At 37.0% G+C, this 21,228-nt stretch overlaps 1 protein-coding gene across 5 annotated transcripts in view; it reads left to right on the top strand.

Moving 5' to 3' along the window:
* Positions 1 to 21,228, top strand: part of LOC136035032 (uncharacterized) — a 321,337-nt gene that overhangs the window by 237,567 nt on the left and 62,542 nt on the right. For all 5 annotated transcript variants that reach the window (XM_065716624.1, XM_065716625.1, XM_065716628.1 and 2 more), the window contains 2 exons: positions 3,366 to 3,590; positions 16,437 to 16,694. In XM_065716624.1, the coding sequence (XP_065572696.1) occupies positions 3,366 to 3,590; positions 16,437 to 16,694 (483 nt within the window). The remainder of the gene's footprint in view (positions 1 to 3,365; positions 3,591 to 16,436; positions 16,695 to 21,228) is intronic.

Raw genomic sequence — 21,228 nt, 5'->3', positions numbered from 1 at the left:
TTAAATCCTCTATAAGTGAGTGAAACCCTGAGAGTGGCCCATTTTCTCCTACCTGATAACTTCGGGAGTGACACCTATTCCGGCACGTGTGGCATACCTTCACCACATATTACCCACTTCCGATATACGTGGCAACCATCAACTGGTGTATACATCAAAACTATTTTATGTCGTGATGTGGATAAGTAAAATCCATGAGTATGAAAAAAAGTACAGTATTTTGAAAAAACGTGACGTTTATTTCAAAAATGCCTTTTCATACCTATCACTCACATGGAAATTGTTTGAAAAGCCTCCCCTCCTGGAATTTCTGTACATCCGCTTCTATTTTAGAATAAATTTTGCTGATGCCAACAAAATGCAGATATTGCCGTTAGTCTTCTTAAGCTTGTTACCATCTTCTTTGTACTTTTTAGTGAAATGAAATAAATTAATGTTCAAATGTTAGACCTTCGAATTTCAAGATTCAGGAGACAGCAGTCAATAAGGGAACTGCTTTCGCTTTTAGCGGAAATTGAATTAAACTCAGAAGAAAAACAGAACAAGGATAATTGAATTAGAGAGGAAAGAGAGTATGTAAAAGCAAAAACAGAACTAAACTTTATGAGAATTCTCAACAAAAATATAAAAATCATATAAATTTGCAGGAACCTTTTTTCTGGGTCGGGGGGGGGGCAATGATAATAGGAGAAAACTGCTATGATAGATTAAATTAAAAATGCCAAGAAACTCAGGAAAATTTAGGATTTTTTGGGAGGGAGGGCTTCGAGGCCCCCTTTGCATGCTTTACTGACTGAAAATTGGATGCAGCCCCGAAAGAATTTGTAAGTTTAGCAGGACCGTATCCAAGGTTTTTGTTATGGGAGGGGGTTACAAAAAATAGCTTTACACAACACAACCAAAATTTGCTTATTTGTATTCTTGTTACTTTCGTATGAATCTGATAACAATTTTTAGGGAGGGGTCAACCGGGGTAACCTTTTCTTGGATATGCCCCTGAAGGTTAGTATAAGAGAAAAGTGTGTTTTTAGCCTTAGATATCCAAAAGTTATATTTGATTATTTCCCCAAAATTTGCCAGGTGATTTGACCCTCAACGGATTTTTCTACCTCTTCCTCTCTTATGCTGAATTTAGCTATTGCATTGGTATGGCTAATAATCTAGGCTCGGTCAATCCACTGTTTATCTTCGTTTCTTGTACTTTTTTTTATGGAATTGTAAGTAAAAGCTAAGATCTAAAGTAAAAGAACAATTTACATCGTGTGCCTGAAAATCATCCGTGCTTGATCCCTTCCAAGCGCATTCTGACAGAATTTTGACCGGGTTTGTAAAATTTAATTGAATTTGATATATGTGGAAATTTACGGAGAAATGAGACATCTGTATATTTTATCTTCCCCCCCCCAAAAAAAAAGAAAAGACATGTTCCGGTAAATTCATTGGGCTCGATTTCTCATGTAAGATTTTGGCAAAATATGAAGTTGCTATCAATATGGGCTTCTAACTTTGCCCTGAATTTCATCTTGTCCTGAACATCTGTTAAATTCAATAATTCGGGAAACTGAAGCAAAAGTCTAGTCTGAATTTATGTGGAACCTACCACATATAGTGAACGCCAGCTAAAAAAAGAACAAATTATCGAGAAAATACAAGTATTTGTAGGAAAATCTGTTAAAACGCTTATATTTCAGAGTTTCCTTTAGCGAAAAATGAACTTTCTTTTCATTGTGTGAGGGACTATGTAAAATTTTATTAAAAAATTATTTGCCATTATTGATGATTGTGAGGAAATGAAGTTACAATAGATGTCCTATCTTCATCTAGAATTTGCAATATAAACTCACATTTGAAGATTTTTGAAGGAGGATGGGGTGGAAATCGGCTATCCTCGGACAAAACATAATATCCAATTTTTTTAAGTTTTTGAAAAAATCGCGCAATATTGTTTTTTTCGTTTTAGGAAATGCTGAAATATGTGAAGAAACAGAAGTTGATGAACAAAACTTTCAATGTAGTTTTCTCTGTTCATTGCCACTCTCTTTTCTGTTGGGCGTAGATGCTGTTTTTTTTTACCAGTTTGTGGGTGGAAAATGGGCCAAATTTTTGTTTACCCCTGTGCCGAAACGCTAACTGCACCATTAAACTTGCCGTGTTGAGATTTGGAGAATTCTATCCTTAACCCAAAATAAAAATTTTTGTGAAGGTACTAAGTTTTGGCAGAGGACAGGTGAAATTAGCCCAAACCTTGAACATGATGTCCCGTAACATCTGTGGCACCAGGTCTAAATTTGCTAAGAATTTATTATAGTTTTCAAACCCTAAATGAGATGGTATCAAAATCAATCTATTGAAGGTCCAATTTTCTTTCAACCGAAGTCTATTGAACATATACTTTGCATAAATGGTTAGAAAATAACTTTGAAACGTGCTTTGAATATTTTTTGCTTCAGTAATTAAACTATATTTGATACGGAAGTGGTGCTGACCATTGGAGTAACTCACTGGTGTAGATCAGAAACTCCCTCCCCCCATAAAAATTGGAAACTTCATAAAGTACCCCTCCCTCGAATATATTTTTTGCCGGATGATCTCTCCAAAAAGCTGTAGCGAGTCCATTAAAAATTAGTTAAAGCTGTTCTTTTGTTTTTCTAACAGTATATCCGTATTGTGCTGATTTGCGTATCAAGTCTAGTTAACTGAAATAGCTATTTGCGTCGACATCTACTACCTGAAGTATTCGGGCCTGCTTAACCCACTAAAACCGGCCAGCAAAGGCTTATCATGTTGATATTGCCGTCTTGGCTAAGTGACTGGCGCGCTGGTTTGAGAATTCTTTGTCCATGGGGCACGGGTTCAATCCCAGGCTTGGTAAGTTATTTAGTCTAGGACAGGGGTTAGTGGCGTGGCTCTGTTAACTCAGCCTGAGTCCACCCAGCTCTAAATGGGTACCTGGAGAAATCTCTAGAAGGTAATTAGGAAGGGTGTGTGAAAGCACAGGGTAGTTGGCCCCCAACCCCCCATTGCACTTCCTGGCTGAAGGGCCACGAAACGGAGATCAGCACCTCCGGTTTGAATCTAAAGGGTTTAGTGCCGTTTTACTTACTTTACTACTTTTTACTATTGCTGTATTTGCCGAATCTTCATGTGTCTTGTATAAAACTGTTTGAATTCATATGTCGTTATAGCATTCGGTTGGCTGCCTCCGAATTATCTGGGGACCACTCATGACCTGTGAGATGCATCTTTGACACTCTTCCTCTAACCTGATTTATTCTGTTTCTTTTTTCGTGAACTTCAAATATAGCCCGAAATTTTTTTGCAATCGAATCTTTACAATTCCATAAGCGGCTTATCTTTTTTTCCAGAGGAAGAACTTACTTGCATAGCAACTTGGAAGGAAGGAACGTCTAGGTACCTAATGGCACGTCTACGGACACGTCATCACGCACATGGACATCACGCTGAACGTTATCGGTGCTACCTTATAGAACGTGATAGAGCATCACTAAAAATGGCCCAATCAGGTGATGCCTCTTGCAACGGCCTTTTTTCTACAAGTGAAGGGGCAAGGACTTATGTTTTTAATCCAGGTTAGTGGTGATAATTTGTGTCAACAGATAGACGATTATATCCCCTTGCCACATCTCATAAATAGGAACAAGGAGAAGGGGAAACATTGATGCCATTCTGCAGGTCTAGTATACCAGGGATACTAGCAAGCTAGTCATAGCTTGCTTGGCGGATACGAATTTTACCGGAAGCATGTAAGCTCTGGTAGGAGTTTCGCGTTGACTGTGGGGTTTTTCGTCACCCGATGACAAGTATGTTTTCGGGTGGGGTTGTATTTGATTTGCTTTTATTTTGTATTAAAAATGTATTTTTAGCCGTTAAATTGTCTTAAAATAAATAGATCTTCCTGTTCATGCACAAGTTATTTAGAACTGCTAATATTTCTTAGACGGGTACTCAAAGGAAAATTTCTTTTTAGAGACAGTCTGTAGAGACACTTTAGAGAATTTTGGTTTCTTATTAGACCTGAAAGCCAGAATTTCCAAAGCATCATCACTTAGTCATTTTTGATTAGCACAATTTATCATCTTCTATTGGAACCGAGCCAAGGTCTCCTTCTCCTCAGCGTTTCTTTCCCGTTTGCCGTTTGTCGCTTTAACGGACGGTCCGTGAAGCAAATCCTTTTATATAATAATAGACCCTGCCGAATACAGCTGCAAACTCTGCCAAAGAGAAAACCCGTTTCCATGGAAGACATTTTTTCTAATACATAAGAGTAAAAAAGGCTGTACAAGAATAAGATAAAACCAGATAGCTGAATTAATTGAGGACCAGACTCTTAGTTTGAAAATCACGGGTCCGACTTCGACTTTTTTTTTTTTTTTCTGTCGGTAAAAGTGTAAATACTGATAATTCATCCCTTTTTGGGTAAAGGCTGCATTCGCAGAGAAAAAATCGATTTGATACTAAAATACACAAGCATAGATATAGAATTTGATTAAAGGGGAAGGGTTGGATTTTTTCGTTTGATAAATTAGTATTTCCAAATTTATCTAATTTTATGTACGACCTTCCTTTGTCTATTGATGAAGGAACTAAATCAGTTTAATCGCCGAATTTAACTTAGAAAGAAAGATGAAAGTTAATGTGCTTGTACATGGCATGGTTTAAACAACGCTATAAGTTTTTGCCTCTATGTATAATTTTTTTTTTACATTAAGTCTTGATGTAAGAACACGACTTTGTTTTTTTACAAAGAACATGAAAATTGGAACTTGGAATGTTACGACGTTAAAAAATGACTATCGCATCGACATTTTGACTGACGAATTCAGACGGTTTGAACTGAATTTATTAGGAGTTTCAGAAACTCATATCCCAGGGGTAGGAAGCATGAAGTTAGGTGACATAGAATTTGTTTACTCAGGCAGGAAGGATGGGGTACATAGACAGGGAGTAGGGCTCATGATGAATAAGGAAGCTGCTAAGTCTTGTTTAGGCTGGGAAGGTATTAATAATAGAATACTAATTGCTCATTTTATGACTAAAAAGTTTAGGGTATCAGTTATAGTAGTATATGCCCCCATTGAACTAACTGATGGAGATACTAGTGACTCAGATGAATTTTACTTACAGTTACAGGAGCAAATAGACAGGGTACCAGGTAGAAATATGGTGTTTTTGCTAGGAGATTTTAATGCACAGGGTGGTAGAAATAGGGATAGATGGTATCCTAGCCTAGGTAAATTTGGTGTAGGAAAAGAAAACAGTAATGGCTATAGGCTTTTGCAATTTTGTAGGTATAACAACCTAGTTATAACCAATACGGTGTTTGGTCACAAAATGGCCCATAAGTTGACATGGTATTCACGTGATGGTAAGACAGCAAACCTTATTGATTATGTTATTGTAAACAGAAGACTAGCAGGATCAATACAAGATACTAGGGTGTATAGGAGTGCCGTTATTGATGTTAAAAGTAAAGATCACCATCTAGTAGTGTCTAAGGTTAATTTAAAGCTGAAATTTCGGAAGGGTAACTCCCTCCCGGAAAGTTATGATGTTGGTAGACTTCAGGATGAAAATTTGAGAAAAAAATTCCAGGAACAGTTGAGTACTAAACTTGAGGGTTTGAAATTTGACAATGTGGAAGATGGATGGAATAATTTCAGAAAAACAATTTGTGAAGTTGCTGATGGTGTCCCAGGGAAGAGTGCTAAGACTGCAACTAGGAATATTAGTGAAAAAGCTTTAGGTTTAATAGAGAGTAGAAGGGGTTTGTATTAGAATTATCTGAGTGATAGGTCGTATGAAAACAAAAGGAATGTAAAGAAAGTGGAGAAAGCATTAAAATATGAACTAAGGAGATGTGAAGTGGAGGCGATGGATAAAATTGCTGAGGATCTGGAAGATGCGGCTAGACGGCATAATAGTTAAATATTATACTGGAATGTTAATAAATTGAAAGGGAGTAGCCAATCCGGACTAGTCCCAGTTAAAGATAGAAATGGGGCCACAATTAGTGATAAGGAAAAAGTTAAAGAAAGATGGGTGGAACATTTTGAGAATGTGCTAAACCGAGATACAGTTGCAGGAAAACATATAGATGAAAATGAAAAAGTTTGTGATACCTTGGATGTGAAGGAAGATTTGTTTAGTGAGGAAGAATTAGCGACAGTACTAAAAGGATTAAAAAATAACAAAGCCCCAGGTGCTGATAGTATGATTAATGAGTTTCTTAAATATAGTGGCTCTGAGGTTAGGAATAAGCTACTGAAGATTATGAACATGATTTTTGAAAAAGGGGAAGTGCCCAATGATTTTAGGAAAACCTTAATTAAACCACTGTATAAGAAAGGTGACAAGAGTGAGTGTCGTAATTATCGAGGCATTAGTCTGGTCTCTGTAGGTAGCAAATTACTGAGTAATATGTTACTTTTTAGACTGAGACATGCTGTAGACAAAGATTTAAGGGAAGAACAATGCGGTTTTAGAAAAGGTAGAGGATGTGTCGACCATGTTTTCACTCTTAGGTTAGTAATTGAGAAGTCCCTTCGTTGTCAAACACCTTTGGTCCTTAGTTTTATCGATTATGAGCAAGCTTTCGATTCTGTTGATAGAGCAGCGTTAACAAAGATCTTATCGTTATATGGTATACCAGAAAAATATATTAAAGTTTTTTGCGCTATGTACGAGAATAATACTGCTGCGGTTAAGGTAGGAAATGAGGTTAGCAACTGGTTTTGTATTAAATCAGGAGTTAAGCAGGGTTGTGTTCTATCCCCCTTTATATGGATCATTTTGATGGACTTCGTCTTAAGGAGCACAGGAAAGGCAATTGGAGACCATGGAATCAAATGGGGAGGAAGAACGCTCCTGGACTTAGATTATGCTGATGATTTAAGCATATTAGATGAAAGTGTGAGCAAAATGAATGAATTTTTAGAGGTTTTACGAGTTCAGGGTGCTAAAATAGGCTTGAAAATTAATGTTAAGAAGACTAAGTCACTAAGGCTAGGAATAAGTGAAGATGAATAGGTGACATTAGGTAACGAAAAGATTGATCAGGTTGGGAGCTTCAGTTACCTTGGTAGTATTATTAGTAAAGATGGTGGGAGCAGTGAAGATGTTAAAAGTAGAATAGCTAAAGCTCAGGGTGTTTTTTCACAGTTAAAAAAAGTTTGGAAGAATAGAAAGATAAGTCTACATACCAAGACTAGAATATTGGAAGCTACAGTGATGACAGTGGTCAAATATGGCTCTGAAGCATGGGCACTCCGAAAAGCAGATGAAAATTTACTAGATGTTTTCCAGAGAAATTGCCTACGGATTGTTCTGGGTACCCGGCTGACTGACCGTATTTCAAACAGTAGGTTGTACGAAAAGTGTGGTTCAATCCCGCTTTCTGGGGCTATAATGAAAGAAAGGTTGAGATGGCTAGGCCACGTTCTACGGATGAAGGATGACAGATTACCGAAGATTGTCCTTTTTGGCCAACCGTCTAGGGCTACACGGAAAGCAGGTCGTCCTTGTCTGGGTTGGGAGGATGTCATAAATAAAGATTTAAAGGAAATGGGAACTTCCTGGGAGGGTGTAAAGAGGGATGCTTTAAATAGATTAGGTTGGAGGAGGAGCGTGCGTGGCTGTGTTGGCCTCAGGTGGCTTGGTGCTGCAGTGAGTTATTAGTAGTAGTAGTAGTAGTATTAAGTCTTGATAGTGCATAGATCGATCAAAGTGACTAACAACTGTCAGGGACAAACGCCCCAGTCCATATCAGACCGAAACACGATGCATATGGGATGGCCGAAGGCCCGAACAGCCGTAGGACAAAAGCCGGTGAAGTGGGCCTTTTGTGTGTGACCCCGGGGCTGAATATTATACAGGCATACATAAACAGGGACTTATACAAGGGGAGGGGTTTTGGGGTCCGTCCCTTCCACCGAAATGCTAAATATTCTTGAATTTCTGGGAACTTCTTGTTCAAATTAAAAAAAAAACATTTTTTTAAATAGTGGCTCCCCCTCCTCCAAGAAAATTATGCACTCGTGCCTGCACATAACACGTAGCCATAACGCAAATATTATGTTCTTGATGATAATTATGATAATTTATGTAGTGTTATCCATCATTTAATTTAATTTTACTGTATTATAATGTATTTTAATGTGCTTATATATCTATGATTTAAACATCTATGGAGAACCTGCTTACAGATCCTTGGCGGGATTGAGCTGGAATAAATAAAATGTGATTTTAAATATCATTTCATTAGCTGATTTCTTCTCTTTTGCGACAGAATGGAGATCAAGCCAGTCATATAAGTGGCCTTGCTCTTTGTTGGTATAATGATATGTAAATTAATACTTAGGAGGGGAGGAAGGCTTACCCTTTATCCTATTTCCTAAGAACTTAATGAAACTTTCTCCTTTCTCTTTATTAGGATATTATTAGGGGGCAACTCTTCATTTTCTGAACTTCTAAGTGTCGAGTCTCATTTCCATATTTCTCACCCTTGTTCGATAAGCATGGGAGCAATCAGCTTTCTGTGAAAATATCGGAGCTGGCTGATACTGTAATACTGCTCTTTATTTTTCTTGTAGATATAGATTAAAATTAAATTAAAAAGTAAGTTTCTTCTACTGAAAGTAAGGAGCAACATTATAACTTAAAATGCACAGAAAATTCTTCCGCATGTGAGGGAGGATTCCCTTCTTCTCAATACCTCGCTGTTTGCGTTAAAGTTTGTTAATAGTTTAAAAAAGTTTCTTATTTCAATTAAACGCTCATTTGTTTTGGGTATTATTCTTAAAGAATTTGGACAAAAGTAAAATTTTAGCTCAAAGAGCGAGGGACAGTCCCCTTCATATACGGAATTAGTTCTGTTCGTTTTAAGTTTTAATCTTTCTTCTTTCTTTCAGTTGAAAAACTGAAAGAACTGTTTTTTGTTTAATATCTGATCATTTTCAAATAATCCAGGAAATCTGCCTCCACCCCTCCGCGGAACCCCCCTCCACGAAAAATTCCTTCAAGGAAAATTCTTTATTTTTTTTTAGTATTCGTTTTTTAGAGTTCCAGTTACTATTGGGCCGAGTCGCTCATTGCCACGAATTATTAAAGAAGTCTGAAATAAAAAATTGCTTGTAACATAAGTCAGGTAAACCAGGGTGAAAATATATACCTAGCATAATCTATTCGATTATTCTGGCTTTTCATTCTTTTCCTTTTTACTTTTCGTCAAACAGACGCTTCGCCGTGGCAAACAGCATTTCAGAAACTTCAATCGACTTATCTGTAGGCGACTCTGCACATTCGTCATCCCCAAAGGGGGACCAGAAGACTCTTCCAACAGAGGCATTGCCCCGGGATCTTAGGTGCCCTCTAGCTATACATATTGAAATTCGTTGAATAATTGTAATTTCATGAAATTTCCAGTTATGTAATTTCCTGTAATTTCCAGTTACTATTGGGCCGAGTCGCTCATTGCCACGAATTATTAAAGAAGTCTGAAATAAAAATTGCTTATAACGAACGTCAGGTAAACCAGGGTGAAAATATATACCTAGTATAATCTATTCGATTATTGTGACTTTTCATTATTTTCCTTTTTACTTCTCGTCAAACAGACGCTTTGCCGTGGCAGACACCATTTCAGAAACTTCAATCGACTTATTTGTAGGCTTTGACCAGAAGACTCTTCCAACAGAGGCATTGCCCCGGGATCTTAGGTGCCCTCTAGCTATACATATTGAAATTCGTTGCATAATTCTAAATTCATGAAAGTGCCCCGTGTTTACCTTTCTACTAAAATGTATCCGAAAGCCACAGTTTTAACGTGAACTTTTGTATAATTTGGCTCCTTGGCCACACTGGTGGTGTATTCTTAGAGTGCCCGACACTTTCAGTTAAAATGACTATTTTGAAATTCGATTAGATGCCACCTGGGGCAACAAGGTTGTTTGGGAGCAGAGTGGTTGCAGAATGGGTGTATTGCTATCCTCCATCTCATTCTTCTATTGAAAAAGAAAATGGATTATCACATTTGCAATCAAACTATTCCATGTCTCTCTCTCTCTTTCTATTTCACTTCCTTTCTCTCTTTCTATATCTTCCTAGTTTTTAAGTTTCACCATCGTCATGATGCCTGTGTACGAAAACAATAAAGAAACGGTCAAGGCCGAAATGTACCGTTGCTCAAAAAGTAGCTTGTTTAGGCAGAATAAAAACATTCTTCTCTAGTTGTTGTGTAAATCCTGCAGAATTCGTGGAAAGAAAATGTTGAATCCACCAGAAAAGCTTCCTTTTTAAGCGTTTCCGATTAGCACATGTGGTCAAAGCCCCATCATCTCCCTCCCCCCTCCCCCCTATCTAGCTCTTCTTCGTTTTTAAGTTATACCGTCATCATGATTAGTGTCTATGAAAACATAAAAGAACCGGTAAAGCTATGAGCACATTGTCGCTTGAAAAGGCAACTTTTTTAGGCGGAATCCAAATTTTCTCTTCTAGCGGTCGGGCAATTACCGCAGAATTCCCTGAAACAGATTTTGACTCCGCCGAAAAAGTTACGTTTTTAAGCGATGTGTTTCGGACGAGCTTGGAAAACTCTTCTGAATACAGTTAGGCCTGAAGAAAAATAACATCCCCCAAGGGAAGTGAAATGACATCCCGCAAAGCCAAAGCGATTGATTTAAGGATACATGTAGGGGTGAAGGATCGTGAGGTGAAGGATTTGCGATCTATAGTTATAGTTTCTATGACGAAAAAAAAATCATTCTTACAGTGAATAGCATAAAAATTTATTACTTTACAGATGTACAAAATCCTTTGCTTTTACCTGTTCGTGGTGATGACAATGCTCTACCATGCCAAGGTTTCTGAGACATCGTTTATTAAAGAGTGACCCTTGTCAATAGAAATCGTAACTCTAGAAAACTGAAATTCTGATGCTGTGAGGTCAATTTTCAAAAGTCTTTGAAACATTTTTCTCTAACATGGGTAGTCAAGGGCCCTAGGACTATCTATGGCTATGCCTTGTCACTGACTTTAGTTTCTTGTTTAATTAAATTACTAAATCCAGTCTTAATAGCTTGTAGATAATCACTATAAACTGCAAACTCAATAGATTTTGTCACATTTTCTATCTCTTTTCTATTGATTTTTGCCTAAAAACGCTTTCGAGAACGAGTTAATAGGACTTACTGAAGAATTATGAATGGCAGCTTGAAAGGTTTTTAAAGGGAAAACATAAGATTAAAAGTGTTGAAAATCACGCAAAATTCCATTATGAACGTATTTTGTCAGAAATGTTTATTGCCAAAAGCAATCGATGGTGTGACTAGGTGAAATTGATTGTATTGAGCAAAAATCTTGCATTTCTTGGCCTTTCTGGCCTTTCTTGTGCCAGTTCTTTTGCATTCTGGCCTTTCTTGTGCCCGGGGTAAAACCTTGATTAGTGTCTCCTCCCCCGTCTCCCAAAAATTTTCAGGCCAAATTTAAACAAAGTTTTCATTTATTAAAAAAATCTCCATTTATCAACAAAATTTATCATTTATATAAATTTGACTTTTCTTACTAATATGGGAAAACAAAGGCCTACGGGAAAATGAAAAATTCGGATTCAATTTGCTCAAAATTACTCCCATCTGCGCCCTCTACTTTATTTTAATAAAAATAAATTTCCGAAAATTATAAAATGATGATAAATGTTGGATTATTTATTTGAAATTGTGCGTCCCTAAAATTTCTGTGCTTGGGGCAAGTGGCCCCTATGTCCCCCTAAGACCGCCTCTGCTTCCAACCCACTCTCATTAAAGGCTGAAAAAAGCGAATGGCGAACCGTTCTCAAAATCTTGTAAAAATATATTTCTTTGTTATAATAATATCTTTTGCTTATGATAATAAGTTCTTGACTGAAGTTTATTTTGAAAGAGTTTTTTTTTTTTTTATTGTGGCTCATTTATCTAATATTGAAACTGGTGTATTCATTTTTCTGAATTGTTCTAGGTTTTCGTTTTTACCTTGTTAAAAGCAAATGAGACAAAGAAACCCAGGCTCTTTTCGTCTTTTCTCTTCAAACTGGCTGTTAATTTTTAATGATCATCATAGAAACACTAAACCACGAACGTCAGCCTTCACGAAGAGCGACGAATTAGATTCATTGTTGACGATTGTGCAATAAAAATTGCACAGTCGTCAACTCTCTTTAAGTGTACTTGGATGTTTCTTAGCCCTCTAAACAACCCTATACTTAATAAAATTACAAAGGAATAGGGAACATGTATAATCTTTTATACATGTTTTTTTAACCTATTGTAGCACAGTGGATTGGTTTTCTTCTTGGGAATATGGGGCCCAGGGTTCGATCCCCGCCGCAGCAAGGTTGGGCGACAAGCTTGCTACTTGTCCCTGTAAAAAAACACCCAGCAACTGAAACGTCGATTCGACGCCCTATGCGCCAGCAATGGCTCTGGAGGATCTTTATCCTTTATTCTTTTTTTTATAATCTATTACCTTAACCCATCTTGTATTTGTGGATTTTAATTTAGCCTTTGGTAAAATCATATCCACAGTGTATTTTTAAAAGAAGATAAAAATGGAAGCAAATCACTAGTGAGTGTTTTTTATTGCTGTTAGTCAGTGATGTGTTTAGTCAGATTCAGTGATGTGTTTAGATTAGTGTTTAGTCAGCTGTTAGTCAGTCATCCTTGTCTGGGTTGGGAGGATGTCATAAATAAAGATTTAAAGGAAATGGGAACTTCCTGGGAGGGTGTAAAGAGGGAGGCTTTAAATAGATTAGGTTGGAGGAGGAGCGTGCGTAGCTGTGTTGGCCTCAGGTGGCTTGGTGCTGCAGTGAGTTATTATTGTTAGTAGTAGTAGTAGTAGTCAGTGATAGATTTTGATCGTTATTGATCGATTTTGATCGCCTTTTCTTGGATTGGATTTAAAAAAAAAAGTTGTGTTCAAATTAAATTAGATATTGATGTGGAAACTTCAGACGAATATAAATTGTTATGTAGCTGCCCCCCCCTCAGATCCCCCTCTTTAAGATGCGCTTTATTGAAAGTCTGTTTTATGTTACAGTGTGTTAAAGTTAAACGTAAAGATAGTGGCAGGGAGTGGTGTGCTTGTGCTTTATTGAAAGTCTGATGAGTATTACAGTCTATTAAACTTAACAGGAAAGAGCGTGGCAGGGGTTTTGGAAGTGGCAGCCTTGGTAATATAGGGGATAGCTAGGTTGATTAATTTGTTTTTTTCAGTTTTGATATCGAATTTTTTCAAAAACTGTCAATAAGACTGATAAAAATCACTTGATAGTAGTTGTGCAGCTAGCCAATACTAAATACCTGCTAGCATGCATTGAACTATATGGGTAGCAAGTATGCTCTGGGACGAATGGACAGCCGCGTGGCATTTTGGCCTCTTTTTGATGTATTTCCAAACCGATTTGCCATCACTTCATGTTCACTTGATAGCATTTTGGATTTATTCGGGCGAGAATTGTATGTTAGCGACACAAAACGATAGGACCAAACGAGTGGAAATAGGCGCTGTGCGATGGTGTGATCCCTGTTGTTACTTAATAAGTGGAATAGAACTTTAGATTTTCATTTGTATGTCCCTTCTTCCGATAATCTTCAAATAATTCCTCGATACGATCGCTACTGGCAAAGAAAAAGAAAAGAAAAAAAAAAAAACAACAAAAAAAAATATCCGTGAACACACTTCTCGATAAAATACAAATTACAGTATTTCAGAGCAAGGGCACCCGCAGAAACTTTTCCCGTGGGGGAGGGCATAATAGCAAATCTTCTGTGGGATCTTGTGTTGATCCTGTCAGTCTTTGGTTTACAATAACATAATCAATAAGGTTTGTCGTCTTACCATCACATGAATACCACGTTAACCTATGGGCCATTTTATGACCTGTATTGCTTATGACTAAATTGTTATGGCTACAAAATTGCTGCAGTCGATAGCCATTACTGTTTTCTTTTCCTACATCAAATTTACCTAGGCTAGGGTGCTATATTATTATGGCACTTGGTATCTACCAAGTGACATATAGCGATCGCAAATTCTGTCGGTCTGTCGGTCTGTCTGTCCCGGTTTTGCTACTTTAGGCACTTCCAGGTAAGCTAGGACGGTGAAATTTGGTACGCGTATCAGGAACCAGACCAGATTAAAGTGGAAATTTTCATTTCCCCGATTCGACCATCTTGGACGGTTAAATCGGAAAAATTAAAAAAAATGAGGTATTTTTAACTTACGAACGGGTGATCGGATCTTAATGAAATTTGATGTTTGGAAGGATATTGTGTCTCAGAGCTCTTATTTTAAATCCCGACTGGATCTGATGACACTGGGGGTAGTTGGTGAGAGGGGACCTAAAACCTTGAAAACACTTAGAGTGGAGGGATCGGGATGAAACTTGGTGGGAAAAATAAGCAAAAGTCCTAGATACGTGATTTATATAACCGGAACGGATCCGTTCTCTTTGGGGGAGCTGGGGGGGTGGTTAATTCTGAAAAATTAGAAAAAATGGATTATTTTTAACTTACGAAGGAGTGATAGGATCTTAATGAAATTTGATATTTGGAAGGATATCTTGTCTTAGACCTCTTATTTTAAATCCGGACCGGACCTGACAACTTTGGGGGAGCTGGGGGGAACCTAAAATCTTTGAAAGCGCTTAGAGTAGAGGGATCAGGATGAAACGTGGTGGTAAAAATAAGCACAAGTCCTATATACGTGATTGACATAACCGGAACGGATCCGCTCTCTTTGGGGGAGCTGGGGGGCAGGATAAATTCTGAAAATTAGAAAAAATGAGTTATTTTTAACTTACGAGGGAGTGATCGGATCTTAATGAAATTTGATGTTTGGAAGGATATCGTGTCTCATAGCTCTTATTTGAAATCCCGACTGGGTCCGGTGACATTGGGGGGAGTTTGGGAGGGGGAACCTAAAATCTTGGAAAACGCTTAGAGTGAGGGATCGGAATGAAACTCGGTGGGAAAAATAAGCACAAGTCCTAGATACGTGATTGACATAACCGGAACGGATCCGCTCTCTTTGGGGAAGTTTGGGGGGAAGGGTTAATTCTAAAAAATTAGAACAAATTAGGTATTTTTAACTTACGAAGGAGTGATCGTATCTTAATAAAATTTCATATTTAGAAGGACCTCGTTACCCAGATCTCTTTTTTAAATCCCAACTGGATCCAGCGTCATTGGGGGGGGGGACCGGAAATCTTGGAAAACGCTTAAAGCGGAGAGATCCGGATGAAACTTGGTGGGAAGAATAAGCACAAGTCCAAGGTACGTGACTGACATAACCGAACCGGATCCGCTCTCTTGGGGAGTAATTCGGAAAAATTAGAAAAAATGAGGTATTTATAACTTACGAACGGGTGACCAGATCTTAATGAAATTTAGAACTCTCATTTTAAATCCCAACCAGATTCGATGCCATTGGGGGGAGTTGGAGGGGAAAACCGGAATTCTTGGAAAACGAGAAAATCGAGGTCTCTTACGAATGGTGATCGGATCTTAGTGGAACTTGATATATAGAAGAATCCTATGTCTCAGGTGCTCCATTTTCAATTCGAAGTGGATCCGGGAACATAGAGGGTTGGGGGGGAACCAGAAATCTTAGAAATCGGAAATCTCGGAGTGGAGAGATGGGATGAAACTTGATGGGAAGAATAAGCACAAGTTATAGATACGAAATTGACATAGTTGGAATGGATCCGTTCTCTTTGGGGGAGCTTGGGGTTGTTAATTTGTAAAAATTAGAAAAATTGAGGGATTTTTAACTTAGAACGGGTGACGAAATCTTAATGAAATTTGATATTTAGAGGGAACTCATGTTTCAGAGCTCTTATTTCAAATCCTGATCAGATCTGTTGACATTGGGGAGAGCTGGAGGGGAAAACTGGAAATCTTGGAAAACGCTTATAAATGTCGTAGATACGTGATTGACATAACCGGACTGGATCGGGTCTCTTTGGAGGAGTTACGGGGTGGGGCTCAGTGCTTTGGCATTGGTACTTCTGGACGTGCTAGGACGATGAAAATTGGTAGGTGTGTCAGGGAGCTGCACAAATTTGACTTGATAAAGTCGTTTTCCCCGATTCGACCATCTGAGGGGCTGAAGGGAAGGGAAAAATTAGAAAAACTGAGGTATTTTTAACTTACCAGTGGGTGATTGGAACTTGGGAATGAATGAATGAAGGGTGAATGAATTTTGATATTTAGAAGGATCTCGTAACTCAGAGGTGTTATTTAAATCCACAACGGCGTTAAGCCTCTGATTTTCCATTTAAAGCAATGTATTGATCCTTAGAATTTTGCTAGAGCTCATACCATATGAGTTCTTCGCTCTTTGTCTGAAGTGCCATATGAGCTCTTGTTAATTTTTTTTTATTTTAGTATCTGCTCAGCCTCTGTGTCAGTTTCCTCCTTGGCTTACCAGGCCTGGAATGAAATGGTCCTCACTAGACTACAAGTCAAGTATCGAAATAAGCAATTCTGATCCAAAGCCTCCTTCTTTCATGGAAGATTCCTATTGGAGTAGTAGCCTCACAGACACTAGTCAGGCTTGGTACAGAAGAATAACAAGACGTATTGAAGAAAGTCCTTTAGTGAAGAAAGAAGTCCCTGTTGCAAGTGCCCGTCATCAATTTCTAGGTAATTACTTATTGCAACGCTGTCAAAATCGGGATTCAAGCACATCATCAGAGAAAAGTTTGACGATCATTTCGAGCCACGAATTTTAGAACTAAAACTGGGGCAAGGATAATATCAGAGGTGGGATTACACCAGGGATCCTAGCAAGGGTGAAAAGTATGTGCTGCGTTGAGTATAGCTTAAGTGCTCTTATTGTTGAGAACTTTGAAATATCCATTTAAAATTTCGGCTGCTTTAAAAGTCGTCTCAATAATTTTGAAGCTGGTGAAAATAATAAAATGAAGAAAAAAATGTAAATAAGAGAAAAATGATGCAATAACAATGTAGTAAAAATAATGAAAACAAGAGTGGTAAACAATGAAGATACTAGATATATTTGAACTTGCACAAGGGAGATTTCTTCGAGCTTCTGGGATATGGCAAAATGCTTTTGATGTCACATGCCTAAATTCAATATTCCTCTACAAGCAAGCAAAAATAAGGGAGAAAATATAATGTATCATTTTGGGAGTCATAATAGACAGTAAACATAATACATCCGGTGTAATAAACCTAATAGTGTTGAATGTAAATCTCAGCTGTACAAGAAATATTTCTTTTATTAAGCAGTAAAGACCACCAATAATTAAAGATAGTTGGGAAATTCAGCAGGGGACGAGAAAAGAGAAAAAAAAACAACGTTTTATAATCGTAAAGAGACTAAAAAAATGTTATGAAAAGGTTTCCTTTACAATTTTTCCTGCTAGATTGTAAAGCTAATTGCATCATTGAATGCAAAATAAAAGTTTCATCAGGGAAACTCTCATTTTTTATTTTTCTCCAAAATACTTAAATTCAGAAAATAACGACACTAGAAAAAAAGAATATATTATAAAAAAAGACTTGACATTCAGATTAAGTCAAATTTTTCTGCTTTCAGACTAGCATTTAGCATATTACTTCACTTAAAATGCAAAGTAAGTACAAAAATCCAAAACATAAGCGAGAAAACTGTAAAAGAAGTGTTTTAAATCGGAAACTTGACAGTTTCAAGTCTTTTTATTTTATTTTAAAATCCTGATTTATGCTTGTGTTCTGTCTGTTTATTCCCTCACTATTCTGTTTTCTTATCTTTTTCTTATCTTATCTTTGTATATATATATATATATATATATATATATATATATATATATATATATATATATATATATATATATATATATATATATATATATACAAACAATATCTCATATATATATATATATATATATATATATATATATATATATATATATATATATATATATATATATATATATGAGATATTGTTTGTCTTCGTTTCTGATCCTTCAAGTGTATTTTGTTTATTTTTATTCTTTCTGATTGGTCTTTCTTTATGACTTTTGGGTTACTGGCTCACTAGGCGGGGGCCAAAATTGAATTGAAATAGGGTAAACCCTAAACTGTTACTCCTACAATTATGTTTGCCACTAATTTTTTTTTTGCAAGATATTGTTTAATCCCGATGCCGTTGCAACTGCCTCATGTGCCGCTAGTGCTTTACCAGGTATAATCGCTCTTTTGACCCTGTGCTTGAAGGTATCTAGATAGCGTTATGGAATAACGTGACTTATGGAGGATCTAAATTTCCAGTCAAATCTAGAGTACCGAATGAATTTTAGACGTTACTGCGTCTATTTATGTGACTTCTTCTATAACTTCTTTGATAGAAATCAAACTGGAAGCTATTTCTAACCATATCGGGAAACAAGCTAAAAGCAACAAATTGGTGCCACTGGCCTTCCGCATTGTCTACTAATATATATATATTGATACTGTTCTTTAATGAAAGGCAAGACAATGCCTTTTCTTTCTCTTTTTTTCTTCTTACTTCAACGAGACGGATTTATTGCACTACTAGAGGATAACAATGCGAATAAATTTTTCCCGAGAAAGATACAGACATTAAGGCTTAGCCGATCGAAAATGTCCGGAATGAAAGACTCATTTCCTGAGGAAGTTTTTGATATTCTGCTCTCGTCGCTCAGAGCCAAATTTGCTATATATCTCGGAGAAGATTTTTGTTTTTGTTTTGAGAAACTTGAACCATTCATAAGGCACGCTGTGACCGAAAATTTGGAGGTGTCGCGTAACCTTTAGTAAACCTGAGCTACGAAAAAGCTCTCACAGCTGGCTGTTTATTTGCTGAAGAGCTGGCGAAACTTGAGCTAAACTTTGGTTAAAATAGTAGCCTAAAATCTACGTATAGCTTTTTCTCAATCCCCTTTCGCAGAAAAAGTCACTAATAATTCTACTAACAACACAATGTAGAACCAAGCCGCCTGAGGCCAACACAGCCACGCACGCTCCTCCTCCATCCCAATCTATTCAAACCGCCTCTCTTTACACCTTCTCAAGAAGTGCCCATTTCCCTTAAATCCTTCCTTACGACATCCTCTTGCCCTATTCGGGATTGGCAATCTGTCTCCCTTCATCCGCAGAATATGTCCTTGCCATCTCAACCTTTCACTCATTACAACCCTAGAAAGTGGGATTGACCCATATCAGACAGTCGGGTACTCGAAACACTCTGTTGGGAAATTTGCCGGAAAACATCTAGCAAATCTTCCTCTGCGTTTCGGAGTGCCCACACTTCAGAACCATACTTGACCACTGTCAATAATTATCGCAAATATATATATATATATATATACTGAACTTGGATCGTCCGTCACTTTGTCTAAAAAAATTTGGTCCGCTTTTATTCTGAATTGACCCCTTTATTTATTATTTATTTATTATTTAACTTTCCGCTTTTATTCTGAATTTTATTCTGAATTCAACTAAGAATATGGACACTGTATATGACTTCACCCTTTGAAAACATTTATTGGCTAATATTAATCTTATCATATTTACAGCTTTCTTCTCGAGAGTAACAATTACTTCTTTTAACCTTCTTGTTTTCCTTTGAGTCCTGCAACTTTAATCTCTTAAAAGCTGATCCTATCAAAAGATATCCCCAAAGATTCCACTGGAAAAATATTAGTCTATAGGGATCTCAATGATAGTGATGAGATTGGGATATTTTCGAATTTGTTTTCGTTTGACATTGAAATAACGCAATAGCAACTTTCTCGAGTGTTAGTAATAAAAAAGATGAGAGCTTTTAAATTAACCTTGAATTTTTTTTATACAAATGTTTCAGAAGACGAACCGAAGCTCTGACTGAAAACAGTTCATTTTACAAGTGAAAGTGACTAAGCAATGTCGCTCCTAAAATTTTGAAAATGAACGGCCGAGTAACGAATTTATTTGCGAATTACCGTATTTAAAAGTTTAATTTACTATATCTGTATTTAGGTCAATAAAAACGAAGCTTTTATTTATTTAAAAATAATTTTCTTGGTGGGAGACACGAATTCTTCTACTCTTCCACTCCGAAACACAAGGGAACCGGATGTTCATCCAAATATTTTTTCTTTCGACAACTTGAAATCCGACTATTGAAGCTGACAATCTTTGTTTAGAGTTTCGCTAGAAATAGCCGTAATTATACCAGTTTTTTAGTTGAGCTATATCAGTGTCACTGATCGTGCTTCATGTGACGGTTTTCTTATGACATTATGAACACTGTGCAGCATATTCCGTCCAATATTGTATGTCAGAATTGGTCACCAATAAGCTCAAATCAATAGTTTGAGCTATATCAGTGTCACTGGTCGTGCTTCATGTGACGGTTTTCTTGTGACATTATGAACACTGTGCAGCATATTCCGTCCAATATTGTAGGTCAGAATTGGTCACCAATAAGCTCAAATCAATAGTTTGAGCTATATCAGTGTCACTGGTCGTGCTTCATGTGGCGGTTTTCTTATGACATTATGAACACTGTGCAGCATATTCCGTCCAATATTGTAGGTCAGAATTGGTCACCAATAAGCTCAAATCAATAGTTTGAGCTATATCAGTGTCACTGGTCGTGCTTCATGTGACGGTTTTCTTGGGCATTATGAACACCAGTGCAGCATATTCCGTTCAATATTGTTTTTAAGCATTGGTCACCAACAAACTCAAATCAGAAATGGTGTGGAGAAGATGTTTTTACATTAATTTTGAAATTTTGTTTCGATTAATTTTTTGAAGGATAAACGGCGCTCTGACGAACGACGGTACTTTTTTTTGCTGTCACAAAAACTGTGACATTTAAAGTTTTTGAATGAAAACACAAAAAAAATACATTTTCAAAGAATATACTTCGGTAAAGGACATTTTTAAAAATCGAAGGGGAGGCAATCGGGGTAGGAGTGGTGACAGTCCCTCTTGCCCAATTGACCCCCTGGTAATATGCTTATCGTTATAATTGAGTATATCAGCCATCAAATCTATACTTGTGAATAAATAGGAAGCTGTTACTTATTTAAGACAATTTTACCGGCGGGTGAAGCTAATTTTCCAATTGTCTGGAACAGAAGCGAATTTACTTTCATCCGCATAAAAATATCTTTCATATATCTTCATATATCTTTCAAATATGTTTAAAAAATATCCAGCA

This window comes from Artemia franciscana, chromosome 13, assembly GCF_032884065.1.
Source record: "Artemia franciscana chromosome 13, ASM3288406v1, whole genome shotgun sequence".
In the NCBI taxonomy this organism is placed as follows: Eukaryota; Metazoa; Arthropoda; class Branchiopoda; order Anostraca; family Artemiidae; genus Artemia; species Artemia franciscana.
This window is presented reverse-complemented; position numbering and strand designations above follow the sequence as displayed.